Here is a 21055-nt window from a genome sequence, read left to right on the forward strand (position 1 = left end):
TTGATAGCAGTCAATTAAATTTAAATCCGGTTGCAGATGGTAGTACGTAGGTATGATAATTGTTGAACAGAAACAAAGCGCGCGATTCGATGTTATGGTTAGAGCTGATACAGCATGCTACGTAGACGATGATGCAATGGTCCTGTGGCGGATGCCTCTGAAGAAAGGTTAGAGAAAATGTAGTTCTGAATTCAGAATCAGTATAAAAGTATCAAAAACATTTACGAGTCCAGGAAAACAGCACCAAAGACAAAACTACATCCACCTCCCTCTAATTACAACCCGCGTCAGCAGATATGGTAAGACTTCACCTAATTTAGACTCTTTCAAAAGAATTAAACATATCCAAGAGGACCAAGACGCCCCAGAAAGAAGGAAAAAGAACACTAACATAAAAGAACTTTGAATCTGAAATAAACAAGAAGCAAATGGATCGGTAACATATAAATAATGGCTCTGACCATAGAAATAATGGCAAGGAGGATTAAAAAAACAAGAACTTTTTGACTGCTTCTTCTCGTTACTTCCATGGCCGGATGGAAAGCACAACGATGAGGATGATGATGAGCAGGAGGATGATCCCAAAACAAGTCCACTTTCTGGTATTCTTCTGATGCTTCCTAGCCACCTGCAGCTGCTGTGTTCCGCCTCTAACAAAAGAACTGGCCCTTTGAACCTGACTCTCAATATCATCAAGTTGCTCCCCCTGAGTCTCCACCAAAACAGCCATGTCCAGAAACACCTGATGCAACTCTTTCAAATTCTTCTCAATCTCCTTCACTGCATCGTGCCTCTCCTGAATTTCCATGATGGTGTCCATCACCTGACCCCTCCCCTGCTGCTGTATTGCCTTCTGCAAGAATGTCTCACTCTGCCCCGTTGAGATTAACGAATCCAAAACAGCTTCGTCAGGGTTCTCCCCAGTCACCGTGTAATACCTCCTCTGGACAGTTTCCCTGTACTCCCCGGCCATCTTCTGCCGCAAGTCGCTGAACTGGTTCATTTGATCCTGAAGCTTTTTCCTCAGGCCGTTGACAACTGAGGTCCTCGTGCGATCCGAGGAGCTCCCGGGGCCGCAGCCCGGGATGCTACGGTTGGCGGCGTTGGACCTGTCCAAGGCCTCCAACCGTACCTTGATGAACTTGGCCTTCTTTAAGGATAAAGAAACGTCGTTGTCCATCTTGGTTCGGAGTTCCTTAACGGCTTTGGCGTTGTGGAGGGTCTTGCTCTGTTCGTTGGAGCTGTGAAGCTGGCTGTGGAGGGTCTCCAGATCCCTCAACTCATCCTTGATTGCTTCGACATCTTCGAAAAACTTGTCCAGGTTGACTCCGCCCGTGTTGTTGGTCATTTCGATGCTGTGGGAATCCGGGGACTGATCCTGGCTGCGAAACCGCGAGAATGATCCGGAGAAAAGATCGTTCATATTGGCTAACTTTTTTTTAGTAGTTTAACCCTTTAATGATGAAGCAATGGGGGGATCCGGTGGCGACTTGACAGGGGTAGGTGAGCGAGCGTATGGGGCCCTGGCCCTGATCTTTATGTAGTGGTGCCGGACAAGCTGATAAAAATGGATGAAACTTTAAAGCAAGGGAAAAAGTTTATGGGAACTTATGATTATCTTTTGGATGGAAAACGTTGGAACTGAAAATCGAAGACAAAAAGAGGAGAGGAAGGAGAGTTTTTGAGAAGGGAGATAGCGGGGAGCTTTATTCTTGAAAGGCTGCCCGCCTGCAGTCTGCACCGGAGAAAGGTAATAAGAAAAGAAGAGACTTGTCAAATTGGGCCACTTTTGTTTTCGCGTTGAACTACTCTAGTTCATGGAGAAAGAAGAGAGGGAAAAGTCAACTGATGCTTATGTTTTGGGATTTTTTTTTTCCTTATTCTTCTTTGGAAGACGGCTGATAGGGAATGACGAAATAGAATGGAAAGTGGGAAGGGATAATTGGAGAAATGGTCACACAAATAATTTTTTTTTTTGTACGTACAACTTCAAACTAGTCCTTAATGCCACCCCTTTTTTTAAAAAAAAAAAAAAAAAAAGTCCTTAATGTCATCTTAAAAAATAAGAATTGGTCAAAGCTTTTAGTATTCACCAGGAAAGGCAGAATTGAGGGAGATTTAGGCACTACCACACTACCGGTACCAGACACGGATTTTGTAAAGTTTATTCTAGAACTGGAAGTAGTTCGGAACGCGTTGTGCCACTCTAAAAAGAGCTTTACTTCTTAATCGCTAAGCATAATTAGTAGTTAAGCTTCAAAGGGCGAAACTTCAAAGAAAGAACTGACCCTGATGTCATGGAATTGTACAGCTTTAGATAAACACCCAAAGAACTCGCTTGTCAAACGGGGCGACAGATACCGACTGTATATACCTGATCAAGAGTCCTGGTTGTGGATATAATCATTTTGCCCCGTTAATATAGCAGATGAAACAGGTCAAAATTTCAAAAGTTGGATGTTGGTATCTTGTGGTTTGTTTCTTGGGTAGAACAGAAAAGTAGATATTTCGTCATGTAACGCGCAAAATTAAGCCACAAGGTCAATAGGAAAAAGGTATTATTCTGGTGATAAGAGCTTCCCATTAGTAAAATATAACTTCACCAATTGTTTACACAGAAGTATAGGTTCAACTTTACGGCTGATTACCTTAGATTCCAAACTAATCGGTAGGGACAATCACGAGATCATGTTTTGCTGTTGGGTAGTTATGTTCCGGGATTATGTTTACATTGTTGTGCCGTTGCTTTTGAATGGGGTACAACGGAAGGTTAAATTTTGTGATTTGAGAATTTATGTTCGGGTATCATCCTCTTATGGAGGAAAAGTAGTATACAGATAATCCGAAGGAACCATTTTGACATACTATACAAGATCAAGATGCAGCTGTATCCATGTTTTCCAAAATCAACTTGAAATTACCATGATGCATAATTTTACTACGATACAAAAAAGAAGTACAAAATTTGAAAATATTTCTGTTCAAAATTATGAGAATCATAGCGAACATCATATTAAAAGAGCTGACTAGTCTGTTTTGCTGAATGGTGTAATCATTAGTGTAGTTTGTTGCTTATTTGTATTGTCTAATTTATTAAATATGAATTTTTTGAATGGTTAAATGTGTGTATTAATTGTTTCTAACTTTTAATTATTTTTATTCTTTTACTAATACTACTTATATACATGCATAAGGCGTATTTATAGAATAAATGTTTTATCCCTCTCCTTAAACTACTTTTTTAATGCTACTTTTTTTAATTGTACTAATTTTGTTATCAAAACCTTAACCTCCAGGGAGGTTTCTGTAATTTTACAAAATTCAGGGAGGCTAGCGAAATTGTCAAAAACCTTAGGGACGTTTCTAGAACTTGAGGTTTTTAACAATTTCATTCAGCTCTCTCGAAATTTTCAAAATTACACATACCTCCCTTATCATTTGAAATGACAATGTTGCCCTTAAATATTTTAATGCAATTCCCTTGTGTTTGCATGCTTATACTTAGAATGACTTTTAAAATTATTTTTTCATTCTTTTTCCTTCTTATTCCTTTTTTTTTTATTTTTTGCCAATAAAACTATAGAACTACCACTATGACCTCTAGTTTCTATTGTAATCAAATGTTGAAAATTTTTTTTTTATGAGTTAACTTTATATGCAATCCAATATTTTTTCTGATCTTTGTTTTCTATTTTTTTGGTATTAAAATTAACAATAATAAAAAAAGGTCCAAAATCACTACTAAATTATGATAATCCCATTATTCAAAAAATTCATAAATTCTAAATGAATTATTTCAACATTTTCTTTTATATCTTATAAATCTAAATCAATAATAAAAGTATTGATTATTATTTATTATGATAATCAAAAGTCCCCTATCATAGTGATAAAATTATTACTATAGTTGTTTATCAAATAGTAGATATTGACATAAAGAATTTGGCACATTTTCTTTATAATTATTATAGATAATCTTATAATTGTATAGAGAAGTAAATTAAAACTCATTACAAAGGGGCATTTTTGGGTATTCATTTAAAAATTTGACCAAATCAACATTATTTTAAGGTTTTGTTACTAAAACTATCAAATCAAGCAAGGTAGGTGCAATTTTTTAAACTTCATGAGAGTTCAGTAAAATTATCAAAAATCTCAGGGGAGATTTCTGAAATTATCCCTAAATACATTTTCTCTGCTACATACATGGGACCTCATAGCCATAGTCATTTGACAAGTATTCCTATCAATTAAATTGGATATTTGGAGATTACGTATAGATACATTTTCTCTATTACATACTTGAAACCTCATAGTCATTTGATTAATATACCTGTCAGTTAAGATGGGTTTTGGATATAATGCATAAATATAGACTTTTTTTATCATAACACATATTTCTCTTTCTCTTTCTCTCACACACAACAATACTATCCCATATACACAAGCAAAGACATATTTTAAAAAATTTATTATTTTGCTTGATATTTAAATTCGGTAGCTAAATTTAATTAGTTATCAAAAAGATATTAATTATTACTTCACCAGCTCAATATTTTCCACACTCAAATTTCAAAACTTCAAAATTTAGACTTGGGACTTTTAGTTTTATCAAACAGCTGCTAAAGTTTGGAGATTCATTTGGCAGTTGGCACATCATCCAAAAATGCTCATACCAATATATGGCGTTTAATCAGTTTTCTAAGTATAAATCTGGTATTGAAAAACATTAAACTCCAACAACTCATATCAGATATTCCTACGTGCAACGCAAACTCTATATTGGTTTAATAAAAGTTGATGGGAGCTCAACTGTATTGATATCAAACTCAGTTCTAAGCTAGTTACAAAAGTCAAACTATTGACAAAGTTAATTATTTTGGGGTTAATTACAATTATCACTTAAGGTTTACCTCAATTCTTGATTTACCTTTTTTTTAGGATGTCACTTAACTCCTTGAGAGACAAAAATATCCTCCTACCATACTAAGTTTTTATTTTTTATTTTAAGATAATTTACTTCATTTTTCCATTGAAATTTAACATGTGGTTTAATTTTAACCACTCTAATTGATGGTGGTAAAGTTTCTCATTAAAGGAGTATGTTTATTGGGGAATACATCAATAATTGATTTTTTTAAAAGGCAAAAAACCCTAATAATCAAAAATCAACTAGAGGGAAAAAGAACGAAAAAAATCTAAATGATTGACAAATGAATATGTGATTATAAAAAAAATTAGTAATTGACTTTGAATTGTCTAATTATAAGAAAATAAAATACAATCTTTTAAATTGTTCTATTGGAAAATAGATGAAATTTGTTAATAATTAACTAATTATATAGAAAAACATATTTAGTATATTTACAATTGTAAATTAAAGAATCAACATCCTTAATTTTTTGTTAGAGAAAATTTTGATTTGCTTAAAAATAAAATTTTAAAAAAACTAATTTTGAATAGAAAAAGATGAGAGAGGAAAAAATAAGGATAATAGAGCAGTAGTTTTGTCTCTCAGGGGGTTGAGTGACAGAAAATAAAAAGTCAGGGGGTAAAGTGAGAATCAGGCATGTTTCAGGAGAATAAATTGTAATGAACCCTCATTTTTCAACCCTTCATAGCTGATGCCCCTGAATCCCTGATTGTAGGGAGCCGCTTCTTAAAGAGCACTGAAAGCGGGTTGAAGCTTGACGCATCTTTCGATACCGCTAGAAAGATACCGCTTGACGCAAATTTGAGGCCCTCCCACGCCGCTTCTTACCATACTATACTAGGTAGTAGGCACTAGCATTTCATTTGCTGTTCCAGTTCATCTCAGTCGGACTCTCAGGCAGACTGGCGCCCAAAAAGGCTCCAACTTTCACAAATGGCGACTATCCGAACGATTGGCAAGTAACCCTTTTCTGTATTTGTCTTGAATAAAGCACCGAATCATTTTAATCATGTTTAATGATACAGTGTGTTTGTGGGATTTTAACTTGAACAGATATAGCAGTCAATCTCACTGGTATGTCAAATCTTAATTCATTCTAAAACATTTTGTTTTGGAACATAGTTTTTTGAGTAAATCTAATTTCAATGCATAAATGAATCTCAATTACAGATGGTATGTTCAAAGGAATATACAACGGCAAGAAATACCACGTGGCAGATATTTCTGCAGTACTCAGCAGGGCTTGGAGCGCCGGTGTTGATCGAATTATTGTAAGTATATATCCCTGAACAAAACTTTGATCTTTTGCATAGGGATATGTCTCGTGGGACTATTTTTCTGGTTGGTATTATTATTATTAGCTCGTTGCAAAGGATAAGTTTGCAGCACATTAGCAGGGTCTTTTTATTTTTATTTTTTTGCTGGGGGTTGGGAAAGGAGTATCAGCGGTCCCGCAAAATGAAACTCTACTTGTAGTTAGATAGATGGTATTGTTAACTCAGGTTGTTTGATAGTTTGGCTTGCTCAATAAATTGAGAGGATATGAACTTTGGGTCGTTTGAAGTTCCACTTTTGGAGCAGTTCAACCTCTTGTTTTTGATATCATAGAGGATGGATGAGCTTGTAAAATTTGCTGATTTGTAATTAATTCCGTTTTATTAGAGTAACAGAACTGAGAGGTTCATTTCTTGTTGGTAAGGTTGGTTATTTGCCTTCTGTAGTCGGGCCTAATCATGCTAATGATTCTTTAGTTGTCTTACGTTTTCTGTCCTAGGTTACTGGTGGATCTCTAGAGGAATCAAAAGAAGCTCTTGCTATTGCTGAAACTGATGGTTAGTGAGACACGTTCTCCTTTGTTACATTTTTCTCCTTTCTCTGCTATTTGTCTCTCGCTTGGTGCCTTATACCATATGTTTTTGGCAATCCATTTTCCCTTGCAGCAAGACTTTTTTGCACAGTTGGCGTGCACCCAACAAGATGCAAAGTGAGTGTTGATACTCTTCTTGATGCCATCCTTAAGTTATTGAATGTGTGAGAATGAGGATGCATGGATACATTTGTGATTGCCATACCATGATAATTGATTCAGGAATTTGATGAGAGTGGGGATCCCAAAAAGCATTTTCAGTCTCTTCTCTCACTGGCTAAAGAGGGGGTTGAGAAAGGAAAGGTAAATCAAAGTGCTGGATTTAGGAGAACATAGAGAGGATTACTTTAGGTACATATATCTTCCTCAATTTTCTTAGTGCGACAATTTAATTTTTGTAAGGTGGTGGCAATTGGTGAATGTGGACTGGATTATGACAGGCTTCATTTTTGCCCGTCTGAGATTCAACAGAAGTATGTGCTTGCCTCAAAGATTAGTTTTTCTTTTCCCCCTTTCTTCCCCTTTAATTCTTGATGAGTCTGGGAGGTGTTTTAAGGGTCAATGAAAAATGCTGCTTTTATCCATTGTCGTGGTTTAGGTGTATAATGACGTACTGATTATATGGTTCCAGTTGTCTGTCTTTTGTTCTGGTCGAAACAGATATTTTGAGAAGCAGTTTGAACTAGCTTATGCAATGAGGCTTCCAATGTTTCTTCACATGCGAGCAGCTGCTGAGGACTTTTGTACCATTCTGGAGAGAAATAAGGAGCGGTAAATTTTCTTAACTACTAAAATTAGAACCAAAAGCATTTGTATCTGATTAATTTGCGTATTTGTAATTGTTGTATATTGCACCAATCAACTGCCAAAGATGGTCTGTAAATACTCATTATTTACCATCACAGTGAGTCATGTTAGAATTCAAGATGAACGTTGGGTTGCATCTTTAAAATATTCATCTTTTCTTAAAGAAATGTTGAATTAGTATGAGGCTTCGATAACACTAGTTGCCTTAGTAAACACAAGGAACTGTTGGTAACTTGTTTAAAGTCTTAAGGCCCCATGCTTCTTAACATGGGAAATTGTTTCTCATCTTTCTTCTAGCTAACTAATTTTTAATTGGAATCTCAGCCATTATTCCTATGACTCACTTCTGTTGTGTTAGTCCAAAGCTATTTTACTCGTGCTCTGTACTCAAATCACATATCTGTTTAGGTTCTGTGGTGGGGTTGCTCACTCCTTTACAGGCAGTGCAGAAGAGCGTGATAAACTTCTTTCATTCAGTAATATTTTTATAGGTGAATGCTCTTCTCTGATTACTTCCTACGCTCTTTAAGCTTTTTTCTTCATACTTTAACATTTGGAGTTAGTGATATCAAATCAATCTTTATGGTTTTTCTTTCTTTCCTTGCCTTTTCTCTTTTTTGTATCTTGAAGGCATAAATGGTTGCTCACTGAAGACAGTTGAGAATCTTGATGTTGTTAAGGGCATACCGATGGAGCGAATGATGATCGAGACAGATTCTCCATATTGTGAAATAAAAAATACTCATGCAGGGATTAATTTTGTGAAAACCTCATGGCCGTCCAAGAAGAAAGAAAAACATGATCCAGACTACACCATCAAAGGTCGAAATGAACCCTGCACGGTACGGTATGTGGTAATGGATGTTAACTTCTGCATCTGATGTAGCTCTTAGAAGTGTCACATTGTACCCGTTGGTTGGCTGACACAACTTTCTGAATGAATCAAGAAAGAAAGATTACTAAGAAGAGAGAAAATTACTAAGTCCTTGGTGAGAAAAGTACTGCCGTTATGACATATAGCCATCTTTTTTTCTTGATTCATTCAGCAAGCTGTGCTAGCCAACCAAAGAGTAGATTCGCGGTAGTTAGTTTTTCTTTCTTCCCTTTAATATTTCATCTGACTACAGAATAATCAATAATCTCAGGCAAGTGCTTGAGGTGGTTGCTGGCTGCAAAGGTATTGCTGACATAGATCAATTGAGCAAGAAATTGTACCACAACACTTGCAGGTAATTTTGATGCCATTTCTCATGTTCGTTCAAAACCAATGGACTAAAAATGCCTTTTGCTGGATTTTCACTTTCTTGAGACATAAACAATTTTGTTGTGCGTGAATTATATGAGCAATATTAGAAGGTGATAATTAGGTCATTTGATAAGCCAGTATGCTGCCCGTGTAGAAGCACCCTATACGTTTCTCTGCAAAAAATGGTTTTTGTTTTATATCTGAAGCTTGAGACATCGGATGTAATCAGGATTTTCTTCCCTCAAGACGTTGACTCTGCAGCAGACGCACTTCTTTCTGGTCATGATACTGCTGAAAGATCACAGCATGTTTAGCTTAGAGAAGCTACTGGAGAGGTTTATCTTTAGTTTTGTTTTTTCATCGTATTTGTCTGAGGCTGTGCTTTATTGAGAACGCCAAAACAACTGGCACTTGGTACTCTTTACCTTGTAACATTAGCCGAATCCAGTTCCAACTATTAATGCTTCTCTTCATTTTGGTTGACGTTCTATGTTGAGGGATTTTTAAGCTCTGAACTTGAATAAGATGCAGTCGAAAAATGCTTCTTCACTTGGTACTCTTTACCTTGTACGTATCTTCGTACTCAAAAGTGGATAAATTAATGTTCCCGAAAAGTGGGAAGCTCAAATATGATGGCCTTATCGGTCTCTCAGTATGCGACTATGATTTTTAGTTTCATTACCCATGTCTCGTTTCATGGGCAGCGTATACTGCAGAGCTTGCCCCGTCTTTCATCTTCTGCCAACCATACGATGAGGGTCATGAAAGGGCATTAATTGATTAGTGTTGCGCCATTGGCCATTTCTCTGTTTGTTCTCGAGTCTGTCTCTGATTATTCTATACCATCTACTAGATTTCACCAGTAGTCCTCTCATAGAATCCTGTCGATCAATAAAAGTGTCTATCACGGCACTCCCGCATGGTTATTTCGATATCATACGATCATCTTTCCACCGAATTTTCTCATTATAGCTGTTTAAAAATCACGAGTGTGTGAAGAACTTGAAATTTGACGGGAAAGAACTGGTCGTAAATTGTACCCGTAGTCTTCCGCTAATCACGCAAAACGAAAATTTAAGGATATCTGAAAGTACAACACTAGTATTCATTAAACAATGTCCTTCTCTAGGCATCTTTGGCTTCCGTCTGTGCCATATAAGTGTGACTCGGAACTTTGGCAGGGAACAAAATTGAACTCAATTCTCTCTACGGCAGTTTTTGCTTGCCTCCTCCACTCCACATCATCCCCTCACAAGCGTATGGCAATACTAATTCATCCACCCCTCTTAGCTGCTAATAACACAAAACACTAAGGAGGCTGCTTTAACTATCTGACTCAGAATTTGTTTCAGGTGCTGGAGGAGGAGATATGAAAGATCTTTGTTGTGCCAAGTTTAACCGTAAAGGCCGGCCTTCCACCTCCTACAAAATCACACAAATGAATTCCGTAAGAAAGGATGTGACAAACATGAAGCATGCAATCTCAATCTAACGTTGATATACCACTCCATTCATGGCCTCAAGTGCAGAATCCACCTCTTCAGCGGACGCAAAACTAATAAATCCAAAACCTCGGGATCTTCCGCTGTCCCTATCATAGACGACTTTGGCGCTCAAGAATCCTGGCTGGTCTTGGAAAGCTTCTCTGAGGCCTTGAGAGGTTAGACCCCAGCTTAGGTTTCCTGCATAGATCTTATGTGGGCTATCTACAAATCCCTGGTTGCTGCTTCTGATCTTTGACTCCATGACTTCTCGCTCACCTCCTCGTGGCACCTCAGGAAAATTCACCCTTGCAGTTCGGCCCCCAACTTGCTGTTCATAATTATTACAATACACCAATTTTAAGAAAAGAACGGATATCAGCTACTTCCGAAGCAGCAAAGCCACTACATTTAGTTTACATCGTTAGAAGTGGGAAAACATGTCAATCATCAATGGGAGCTGATGGTTTTGTACATCATCTTCTCTGGGGAGTAATAAAAACCTCTGCAATGACTTCAGTAAGAGATTTTATATATGTAATAGTGTGTCCCCCAGCCACCCCCAACTCATTATCTCATTCTGTGACAAGTAGACGCTTAATTATCGTAAGTTTCTAAGTTATGCACACTTATTTTTGGGAGGACTGATAGAAAACAAGAAAAATTGAAGGCACTATTAAGTAAACCTCTCAATTCGTCCCAGAGATTATTATCTGGTCAAGGGGACAAATTATCCTTTGAATTGGTGACTGCCCAGGCAGGAGCAACATCATGCTCGTACTACTTGACATGAAACGCTCACAGAATTTGCTAACCATAAACTATCTGGTTGAGAAAGCCCAACGAGCTGTCTTTACACTAAATAAAAGAAGATCAATGATTAGCACAGAGTGTGCAAGTTGTCCTAATATAAAGCATCTAGTAACCAACCTTAAACAATACCAGTAGCATATTATCCGTTTCCATAGTTGAACAAGATGTTTTCTGTCTGCCTTCTGAGGGAACTTAATTCAACCTTAACTAAATTTCCTCCAATGAACTACGTAACATTGCACATTATCCATTAAATCAGATAACTGGTAAGTAAAGCTAACAAGGTCTCAGACGAAAAATGCTCAAACAACCGACGAGACAAATCAAGTAGTAGTAGTAAAGAAATGGTCAGATGAATCGCCATAAGGTCACTTACAGATCCATCAAACAGCCGAATTGCCTCCTTTGCTTCTTCAAAACTCCCCATTGTAACAAATGCAAATCCTCGACTCCTATCCGTCACTCTGTCATAAACAATCTTAAACACACAAATCCAGGAAAAAAAATAAAAACCAAAAATCAGCACCACCTCCAATCTCCCATCAACAAAGGTACAAACTTTGAAATCCCAATCAACATTACATATGTAATGAAGTGCCAGGACAGCAGAAAACTGAATTCTTGGTCGAGTACATCTAATCCAAAAAGTAATCTTTTATAATTTAAAGAATCAAGAAAAGGTAAAATAGACCTCAACAGAAGCAACACGGCCAGCTTCAGCAAAGATATCAGCTAATTGGGAAGAGGTCATCGCGTAAGGCAAGTTTCCCACGTATAATCTACGACCTTCAGTTGATAGAGATACAGCAGCTGTATCCCCATCATTTTCATCCTCAACGTCTTGTATTTCTTCTGCTTCTGCTTCTTCTTCTTCTTGTTCTTCTTCTTCTAGGACCTGTGTGCTTTGGATGGCATCAAAAGCATCAAAAGCAGTCGAAGCACAAACAAGTAGGGAGCGAGAGACCTGAGGAACAGGAGCAGAATTTAGAAGGTGATTAACCCTGCAAAAGTTTATGGGTTTTGTGGGCTTGAAGGGGAAGTGAATGGTGGACAGATAAAGGTGTTCTAGGGAAGAAGTTGATGATGGGGTTGAAGAAGAAGAAGAGTTGGCAGTGGCAGTGGCAGTGGCAACAGCCACTGATAGAGAAGAAGCTGACATTTTTTTTGGCCAAAAATTAGCAGTAGCAGTATTGTGTTTGTTCGATCAATGGAATAAGGTTGGGGCTTTAGACTTCCTTGAAAGGGATAACAGATAAGGGGAAAGGATACAAGATTAGAGGCGGAAAATTGGATTCTTTACTCCAAGCCCATGGTAAGTCGCGCTCCCAATTTTACTCTGACGAGTTGATAGCTTGGTGGCTATGAATTTTTCTTGTAGGTGAAATGAAGTGCTGGCTTAGGAGGGTAAGGAAATTGGGTTTTCAATTGACAATCCTTTTAACTTCCAAATCTTTTTGTCACTCGTTACTTGTAGAGCGAAAAAGAAAGGAGAACATGAGAATTCAACTCAAACATTGGCCGCGAAGTATTTTCATGATTCCAAATAAATTCATCAAAAGAAAAGGAAGACCCTTTTCTCTCCCCATTTTCCCTTACCAAATGTTTGCGATTTAATTATGTATGACATACTTCTACTGATAAAGCCAAATGAATAAGAACATAATGGCAAAACAATTGCTATTAGTGCTCACATTATAAAGAGGAGGGGCAAAATCTTGCAACTGCATGTGAAAAGTTTTCAGGTATTCCAGAACAAAAAAGAAAAAAGGTACTGCCAATCGGATTTTATAGGATCCTAAATTCTCAAAATAGAGAATACAATAGGATATGTCTGAAACAAAAAAAAAAAAGGTCTAAGCATTTTCAAAAGGCATGAACTGCCAATCTCCAGAATCCAGTTTATAAGCATATAAACGCCCATCCTCACACGAACTTTTTCTAGGAAACTTTGAGATGGAATCAAGACTTGAGCAAGATCCATGATGAACACTTTCGCTCCTGCGCCACTCTTCATTTTTGCTTACGTGCATGTGTATATCTTCCTTGACGGTGTGTTGCTGCTGAAGAAGTCTTCATATTTATATGATGTAAGATTGAGTGACTGGGGAAGGCCTAATGGTAGCCTCATGCAAAGAGAGAAACTCAAGGTCGGCTGCTTCCCTTCCAATCCAGACTTCGCAGAGAGGATATCGAAGCTAACAAGGTGGTGAAATTTTGTGCTAGCTTCTGATTTTTTATGATTTCGTTCCCATCATTGCTGCTATTATTGCTGCAGATTTTCTGATACCAGCATCTTTCCGTCTACCTTCTTGCAACAAACTAGAATTTGATCATCTACCTCTCTTTTCGTCCTTCTTAATTGGAGGAACTGAAAATTAACTACCATAAACATATTTCACAGGAGGAGCAAAATCAAGTACAATTACATATCTACCAGTCTACGATCCCAATTTCTTGGTTAATTGATCTGATGGACAATATGCAATTTCGAAGGTGAAACTGTTGAAAAAAAACCGGCCGCCAACCATCTATTTAGATAAATGTGTTATGGAAAATCTGGGGACAGATGAGGAAGATTCCCACACAATTATTCAACAATAAGCGTCCTTCGTGGGGAATCTGAAAATGGCTCCAAAAGGAAGATTTGATTGATACAGCAAATGCTGCACGTATAGCAAAGTCCAAATCCAAGTCCGAAGCCCATGACTAGACACGATCATAAAAAGTTCAAACCTCTACCAACAGGAGCAAAATTTAGCAAACACGACCATCCAACTACTTTCTTTCTTTCTTTTTTTTTTTCTGTCAAAACCATCCAATTACTCTGATCTTATTTCAGCAATAGGGAAATTAGAACATTACAAATTGATTACAGGATTCTCACTCTCTCAGAGAATCAAAACTACCAGATCAACCACAAAATTCAAACACCAGAAGCACACTTCAAAGTATGCAAACCAAGTCTTTCCATGTTATTTAAGCAGTGGGAACAGAACCAATCATATTACATAAAGTTCAGTATTTTACACTGCATTATGGCCTGGGAGCCTCTGATTATTCCAATTGCTGGAGAGCACGGAATACAACAGAGATGGCCTTAATGCTGATAAGCCAAGAATGAGTTGCCTTTTGGAAGCAAACCAAATGGTGGTAGAACCGGAGTTTCCATTTGGTTGCAAAATGGGATTTGAGGCCAGGAAAATTGGACACAAATCCTATTTGTATCCTGCCATCAAACTTTCAGGTTGCAGCAGCTATCTGCAGCTACAACCCACTTGCCTGGCGGGACAATCCAATGCCCTGAAGTCATCATATTAGGCAGAGACTGAATTGCTGAGGATAGATTGTTAAATGGAAAGCAATCAAGATCTCCCCCGGAGTACACGCTAGTAACCTCTGTACCCAAATTATTTGACCTGCAGCCATTAGCTTTTCTCAGTGAACTTGAATTTCCACTATCAGACTGCAGGACATCGGAGCTCTGGGATCCTGTCGGTCGAGAAAATCGTCCTTTTGCAGTCGTATTGTCATCAGTATTACTCTTACTGCCATTCAGGTTCTTAGTGTTGAGAAAGCGGCCGCCACAACCTCTTGGCCTGCGCATTGCATGGAGATGACGTGACAGGTGCAGATATGGCTGCAAGGCATGAGGCAGAATCCAAATTGAGCAACCATACAGGAATATTTGGACAAAGTCTGTGATTAAGGTGAGGCTGAAAAAATCTTTTCAGAAGGTTCATTTCTAAAGAACACATCTTGTATAGGCAATCATGTTGAAGTAAGAGCCAAAGGCTATCATCTTGATGACCAAACCAAGGCAAGCATTTACAAGTATAATTAAATTATTAAAGAGATGCAAGGAAATGTTAAAAAAAAAAAAATCCAGTTGCCTCGATTGGAAACCTGCTAACAGAAATATTCATATGTACCTTGCGGTTTTTCAGCACTTTATTCTCCAGTTCTGCCTTTGCACGGTACTGTCTGCGCCTCAATATTCCATTATACTGCTTAACATTAACAAATATTGGCACTTCATCACTTGTTGAATTCAGCGGCAGCATGATCCGGCCCTGAAATTATACAGATGCAAATTTTATGAACCTCCAAGAAATCCAGTTGTATCGATCACTTAAAAGAAAACAAAAACAAATTTTTATGACACAAGGTGCTGAGGAATGAGAAGTAACTAACAGATGAACAACCAATAAGTTCACAGACAAATCAGCAATGCAATAGAATTATGTCTCCTGTTTTCTCGATTGGTATTTATGCTTTGTGTTTCTTTTTTTGGAACAAGTTCCGCTTCTGTTGACTTCATCAACTATTTTATCTAATTCCTCTCCCAAGCGAGTTCCTCTATTCTATTCTGCAATCTATAGTATATTACCATATTCGTGATGAATTACTTCCGTCTGTTAAACACAACCATTGATTTGACTGTTCCAAGGGATCCAAGTCCTATGGATGCTGTTCTGTTCCTAAAGGTTGCCTTACTATTTTGATGCTTTAATCTGTTCATAGAAGTATACCACCATGGTTCAATTCCCTTAAACAGCAGTGCCCCTGAAAGAATCTGATTTCCCAACTATTCCATATCCAGTTACATTCTGATTATAACAAGGCTTTCCAGAATAAGTTAAGAGCTCAAGTTTAAAATTCAAAATGATTATGGTCCAGATAGATCATCTAGAGCAGTTTATGAGCATTCAATCACAAAAAGTTTGAGATCCATGTATCTAGTTATACATCCTAGAGCTGCTCTCACAGGATTCAACTTTTCTAAGAGTATTTGTTGATTTCTCTATATATTCTGCTTGTGTTGGGATGCCAAACACTCAAGCAGCACCTAAGGAATTTGGCATCGATTCATTATGGAACTAGTTATTTCCCAGTCTGAGTGTGCTTATCTGCAAGCGGACATCCAACAATATTCTAACACTGTCATTATGAAATTAGATGTACATATTGCACTATCGAGTCAAACTATGGAAGATTGATTCTTCAATCCATATGCATCAATTATCATACCCTAAAAACTTGTTCTTTCCCACACTTTGCTTGCTGACTCCGGCTTTTCACTACTGCTACTCAAATTAATAAAAAGTGAACTCACCTGAAAATCAGATGAGATTTGAAAGACATGCAATATTGCCTTCCATAGTTTCTTATTACTTATGCTGCATCTCCGGATTGATGGAAAACACAATTGCAGGAACACAAAGTGAAGAGAAATGTTCTAATAGAAAACTGGAAATATGTTAATACTTCTAGGTAGCTAGTAGCCAGAAATTAAAGACATACAGTCAATTGAGGCCCATAAGTTGAGAATACACCATGACATTGCTCTCCATAAGGATATTTTGCACAAATCTGAGCCATCACGAAGAAAAACAAATGTATATCATCAAAAAAGGCAGAGAAAATTGATAGTCAGCAACAAGATAATTACAATTAAACACTGAAATCACAATTACCAATGGCTGGCTGAATCCAAGCTCCAAATGCCCTCGATATTCTGCAGCAGCTGCTTGCATGTTGCTGGCATTTTGGAGCCGAAACTTTTGCCCATTTGGAGGATCCTTGCACTCACCTGAAAAAAGGGCAATGACAGTTAGTTAATAGATCATTTAGGATGAGAATTGAACAACCTGTATTCTTTGTAGCCTCAAGAGACAAGTGAGTTATTATGCAGCGGGACATTGCTCAACTCCCACCAATATGAAAAATGAGACAATTTCTTTAGTTGCTGTCCTTCTACCATATATGTCAAAGAATTGAAGAGTGGCAACAATCAAGACAACATAGCTTGTGACAAATTCATCTCTATCTCTAGCGCAATGAACTAGGATGAAGTACCATTGGAAAGATGAAAAAGAAGATCATAAACACAAGCTGATAATGCCTACATGTAACTGAAACTTTGCAAGATGACATAACGAGTGCACTCTTGCACTATCAATGGAAACATGGGAGCTTTGCCAAAATGCTAGCCTCAATATTTCATAGTCTCTAACAACTTGTACCAACTAGCCGCTCAAACTTAGTTCATGTAATAATTACACAGATGAAAGTTTTCAACATCGCAATTTTGGAAGAGAAAACCGCAAAAGCTAACAGTAAATATAATCCTCAATCATGCATTCACATACGACTCAAAGCAGGTGCATTCCATGCTTATTTCGTAAAAGGGCAAAGCAATACCAGTAAGAGAAATAACCAAAGCCCTTGTAATGACTGCCAAAGCAATAACCTGATGTTTTATGCCTTGGTGACTACAAACCAAGTTTTGATTTGATTGCAGTTTACTGCTTCGTTTTGCATGAAATTAAAGTCAAGCATACTATCTGGTTTCCATTTATGCAAGCATACTGAATAAAGCCCTTAAAGTCTCTGTCTTTCTTTTCCTCCATCTTTCTTATAGGTCTGGTGAAATTCATGATATCAAAAGGAGAACAGGGTAAAGGCCGCTTATAAAGCATCTTTGATCCTACTAATTCACGCAACATGATGAAGCTTTATAGACTGGTAAATCATAGTGAACGACATTTCAAGAAAACAAAGAAAAGAAGAAATAGTATGACATGTGATAATGACCAAAAAAAGAAAAAAAATCATCAAGTGTTGTGTGCTTTTCTATATGCACCAACTCAATCTTAGGAAAGTAAATACACTAGTAACTCCTTGTACTCAACATACTTTTCTCCTCGTATGCATGCACAACAAGATAAATTAAAGAATTCTCTTCCTTTTCAGTATGCTAGTATACTAGTAGAAAGTCTCTCAGTAGTCTTGTGTTCATTGACTATCAGACGACGTCAAAGGGCATGAACAAAAATAGTAAATTAGAGAATCCAACATCAAAAAAATAAAAAAATTAAAACTAATAATACCAGATTGAAGACAAAATTAATTACCAGAAAAAATGGTAAATTTATTAGTTTTCCCATTTCCAGTTTCTTGTCCTCCATTACGTTCTGGTTCCCTAGAGGGAGTGAGCTGGGTTCCAGTATTGGATGGCTTGTCTACAGCAGAAGATGCAGGCTTGAACTGGCCAAAAAGGTCATCGTGAAAACCTGCTGGCTGAGATCCGAGGCCAGTGCTCCACCAAGGCACTGCTGAGAATGCGGACGTCGTGTTGGCTTCTTTGGCAAATAAACCACCATGCATGGCCATCTGTATATGGACTTCAACTTAAGGGTTTTTGGGTAGGTCTTCAACTCAAGGGTTTTGATTATGTCCTGACGAAGCAGTAGATTGCTCGAGCTCAAGCTAGTTCCTGAAAATTCCGTACGTATTTTACGATTCGTAAATCTTACCAAAATTAATTTGGCGAAAAAAAAGGGACTAGTTTCAGTAGTATTATTACTGGTTAAAGAATTATAATCAAGATGAGGGAGAAACAAATCAAAAGAGACTTCAGGGGAATTTAAGAAAACTAAGAAGCGATACTTGAAGAATTAAAAACAAAAAGGGGTTTTAAAAGATGGAATCAAACTACAGTATACTACGGTTCCCTGCCTTCAAATTGCAAATACGACAATTGACGTGAGGAAGCACTTTTTAAGTATTGATCTTTATATAGAAAAAAAATAAAAGAGACACAAGAATTATACTAGAAGCACTGTAGAAGACAGATTATAAGAACATGGTACTGCTTAAAACCACCAGAAAAAATCGAAAAAAAAAATAAAATTTGAAAGGTGGTCAGATGAGAACCAAGAATCCTACGTTTCTAACTTAGCAATCTTGAGAAAGATGAAATCAAAAGAAAGGAACGCAGACAGGGAGAAAGAAGTGTGTTTTATACTACTCAAGTAGCAAGTACCAGAAACACCAAGAAAGATGCTAAGTCAAGAACTGAATATTCTTTAAAAAGGGTTGGTAAAATAAAATAAAAAAACAGAAGCGAGAGGAGAGAGCAGACCAAGTAGAAGCAGAAGCAGCTGCAAATCTCGAGTTCAGTTGCAGAAACCCCATTTGGTAGGAGCCATGTCGGTACAATTCAAGCAGAGAGACAGAGAGAGGGAAAAAAGAGAGGGAAGGAGAGAGAGAGGGCCGAGGACTGCGTACCACTGTGACCGGGTAAATGGACTTACAAGGCACCAGCCAATCAAATATAGCTTTCATGCAGTTTTTTTTTATGCGCTAAAATTAATTATAAAAGGATGGTTTGTGCTATAATGGTACCAGCTTAGTACAGTAGGCTCAATAAGATATTTTCATTTCTCTCTACCTCTTTAACTTCATAGGACTAGTTTATTTCCTGAGTTTGGAGCGCTCACTCACTGCCCCACTCATCTTCGCCCCCACCAGACATTTTATTACATTGATGAGAAGGAAAAGGAAGAAGAGAAAAGGAAGTATATCTGCATATCAGGTTGCTAATAGTCTTCACAAGTTTACAATAATGAAATTATGAGATGAGCTGATGTAGTTCAAGGTGCAATACATGCATAAATGACATTCACATCTTAGGTTTAATGGTTTGACTAAGAGGGCTGTCTAAAGAAAGGTTTCAAGTGTTTAGTTTTTTAAAAAATGAGTTTTTTTAACGGATGTCTTTAGAATATTCATTAACATATCATATATATATATATATGCTAACAATTATTATCATTTCTTGCATTTACATGTTTTTCACATTTAATCTTGTTTATCCATCCTTATATTTATTTATTTATTTTAATTAATCTTATATTTTTTAAAATATAACACCGTAAAATATATCTTAATGAGTGCTTTATAGGCATCCGTTAGGCAAAACGTTAAAAGATGTAGAGGGTGTATTGATTATAATTATGTGTATTTACATATATATAATTTAGGTGTGCTAACAAATGTTCATTGGACATCTGTTCAAAAAATTTTTATTTAATAATTGTACTTTTGTGCATAAAGAACTATCCTTTGTATAAATTGTCATGGTAATAACTTTATAGTCCCCATAGTAGATTTTTTTTAATTTGATGGTCCCCATAGTAGATCAAGCATTTAGATAAAATGTCAATTTTGACGGATGATCAAGCATAATGTTTCAGAGATAAAGAGTTTTACATCAATTGAGATGAGAAAGTGAGCCTACTTAACTACGTACTAATAGCTGAACAGCATATATATTGAAGAGAAAAGAATACTACTAGTAGTGCAGGCAATTTTGAGTGCGGGAAATAATTGCTTTTTTGTGCAGGAGTAGTCTTGTCAATCGACTACTAGTGCTAGCGGAGTATTTATTGAAATAGTGTATCACTACTGTTCCGAGTGCAGGAGTAGCAGTAGTATTACTGTTCTCTTCATCTACTTCCCCAAATCTAGCTACTGGATCAAGTCCGAGTCACCAAACATCCTTTTATCTAGCAAGTTTATGTATTTATTAGTTTTTGACACAAGACTCTTTGGAGTTCTTCTTCTCTATAATTTAGTAGGAGGATAGAGTAGATTATTCAATTGTTATAGCCTCCTCCGAACGCAAAAAAAAAAAAAGAACACATTTGCCAATGGCTCTACGATGCATTCAATTGTGTATCGGGATGATCGAGCCATTTTGGCAGTTCCTTTTGGGCTCGATCCTGTAACTGCAGCCTAATAGGGAGGTTGCAGAACTAGTTACAAGGGTCGGTTGGTCCCCGCTCTCTTTCCTCCTGGAGAAACTTCCACTGCAATGCTACAGCAGATCCCCGTTGCTCTTGTGCGCTGGAGTTTCTGCAAATGAAATATTTGGTTCAGCAGACTGACAAAAAATTATACTGCTAGCATTCATAACTTCTTGTCCATGTGACACGCATTGCCCTTGTGCTCTTTTTTTTTTTTGTCGATTGGAAGGTATTTTGATCTGACCAGAATCACCTAATCAGCTAGACTACTCTTTTCAGGCGGTGAGAGCCCGTCCCAAGAATCAAGCACGAAAGCAC

General features: G+C 37.2%; 4 protein-coding genes across 4 annotated transcripts; 1 reads left to right on the top strand and 3 right to left on the bottom strand.

Annotated features, from left to right (window-relative positions):
* Positions 1 to 190: 190 nt before the first annotated feature.
* On the bottom strand, positions 191 to 1781 carry LOC113774924 (syntaxin-121-like). Its single transcript, XM_027319584.1, has one exon. It carries the CDS (start codon positions 1421 to 1423, stop codon positions 521 to 523), a length of 903 nt encoding a protein of 300 aa, XP_027175385.1. The 5' UTR covers positions 1424 to 1781; the 3' UTR covers positions 191 to 520.
* Positions 1782 to 5636: 3855 nt separating this feature from the next.
* Positions 5637 to 9402, top strand: LOC113774275 (putative deoxyribonuclease TATDN1). Its single transcript, XM_027318829.1, has 12 exons — positions 5637 to 5888; positions 5987 to 6007; positions 6104 to 6204; positions 6708 to 6765; positions 6874 to 6917; positions 7023 to 7103; positions 7203 to 7273; positions 7461 to 7571; positions 8016 to 8098; positions 8238 to 8454; positions 8753 to 8836; positions 9083 to 9402. The coding sequence occupies exons 1-12, from the start codon at positions 5867 to 5869 to the stop codon at positions 9165 to 9167; spliced, it is 978 nt and encodes a 325-aa protein (XP_027174630.1). The 5' UTR covers positions 5637 to 5866; the 3' UTR covers positions 9168 to 9402.
* Positions 9403 to 9800: 398 nt separating this feature from the next.
* On the bottom strand, positions 9801 to 12499 carry LOC113774274 (33 kDa ribonucleoprotein, chloroplastic). Its single transcript, XM_027318828.1, has 4 exons — positions 11839 to 12499; positions 11524 to 11625; positions 10357 to 10665; positions 9801 to 10275 (listed from the first exon to the last, which is right to left on the bottom strand). Exons 1-4 carry the CDS (start codon positions 12304 to 12306, stop codon positions 10177 to 10179), a joined length of 978 nt encoding a protein of 325 aa, XP_027174629.1. The 5' UTR covers positions 12307 to 12499; the 3' UTR covers positions 9801 to 10176.
* A 1597-nt stretch (positions 12500 to 14096) lies between these two features.
* Positions 14097 to 19208, bottom strand: LOC113773279 (nuclear transcription factor Y subunit A-2). Its single transcript, XM_027317892.1, has 6 exons — positions 19072 to 19208; positions 18062 to 18423; positions 16622 to 16737; positions 16449 to 16517; positions 15077 to 15217; positions 14097 to 14784 (listed from the first exon to the last, which is right to left on the bottom strand). The coding sequence occupies exons 2-6, from the start codon at positions 18318 to 18320 to the stop codon at positions 14380 to 14382; spliced, it is 990 nt and encodes a 329-aa protein (XP_027173693.1). The 5' UTR covers positions 18321 to 18423; positions 19072 to 19208; the 3' UTR covers positions 14097 to 14379.
* Positions 19209 to 21055: the final 1847 nt, after the last annotated feature.

This window comes from Coffea eugenioides, chromosome 6 (assembly GCF_003713205.1).
Source record: "Coffea eugenioides isolate CCC68of chromosome 6, Ceug_1.0, whole genome shotgun sequence".
Classification (NCBI taxonomy): domain Eukaryota; kingdom Viridiplantae; phylum Streptophyta; class Magnoliopsida; order Gentianales; family Rubiaceae; genus Coffea; species Coffea eugenioides.

What these genes read in the sequence shown, in the direction of transcription:
- LOC113774924 (XM_027319584.1), bottom strand. Translation starts at nt 1,423, where the DNA reads ATGAACGATCTTTTCTCCGGATCATTCTCGCGGTTTCGCAGCCAGGAT.
- LOC113774275 (XM_027318829.1), top strand. Translation starts at nt 5,867, where the DNA reads ATGGCGACTATCCGAACGATTG. An exon ending in AGGGGGTTGAGAAAGGAAAG is followed by an intron (nt 7,104 to 7,202) that starts GTAAATCAAAGT and finishes AATTTTTGTAAG; the next exon opens with GTGGTGGCAATTGGTGAATG. An exon ending in AATGAACCCTGCACGGTACG is followed by an intron (nt 8,455 to 8,752) that starts GTATGTGGTAAT and finishes CAATAATCTCAG; the next exon opens with GCAAGTGCTTGAGGTGGTTG.
- LOC113774274 (XM_027318828.1), bottom strand. Translation starts at nt 12,306, where the DNA reads ATGTCAGCTTCTTCTCTATCAGTGGCTGTTGCCACTGCCACTGCCACT. An exon ending in TTCGGCTGTTTGATGGATCT is followed by an intron (nt 10,666 to 11,523) that starts GTAAGTGACCTT and finishes AATTATGAACAG; the next exon opens with CAAGTTGGGGGCCGAACTGC. An exon ending in TTGAGGCCATGAATGGAGTG is followed by an intron (nt 10,276 to 10,356) that starts GTATATCAACGT and finishes GTGATTTTGTAG; the next exon opens with GAGGTGGAAGGCCGGCCTTT.
- LOC113773279 (XM_027317892.1), bottom strand. Translation starts at nt 18,320, where the DNA reads ATGGCCATGCATGGTGGTTTATTTGCCAAAGAAGCCAACACGACGTCC. An exon ending in TAAATTTACCATTTTTTCTG is followed by an intron (nt 16,738 to 18,061) that starts GTAATTAATTTT and finishes CCCTTTTTTCAG; the next exon opens with GTGAGTGCAAGGATCCTCCA. An exon ending in AAGTGCTGAAAAACCGCAAG is followed by an intron (nt 14,785 to 15,076) that starts GTACATATGAAT and finishes CATGCCTTGCAG; the next exon opens with CCATATCTGCACCTGTCACG.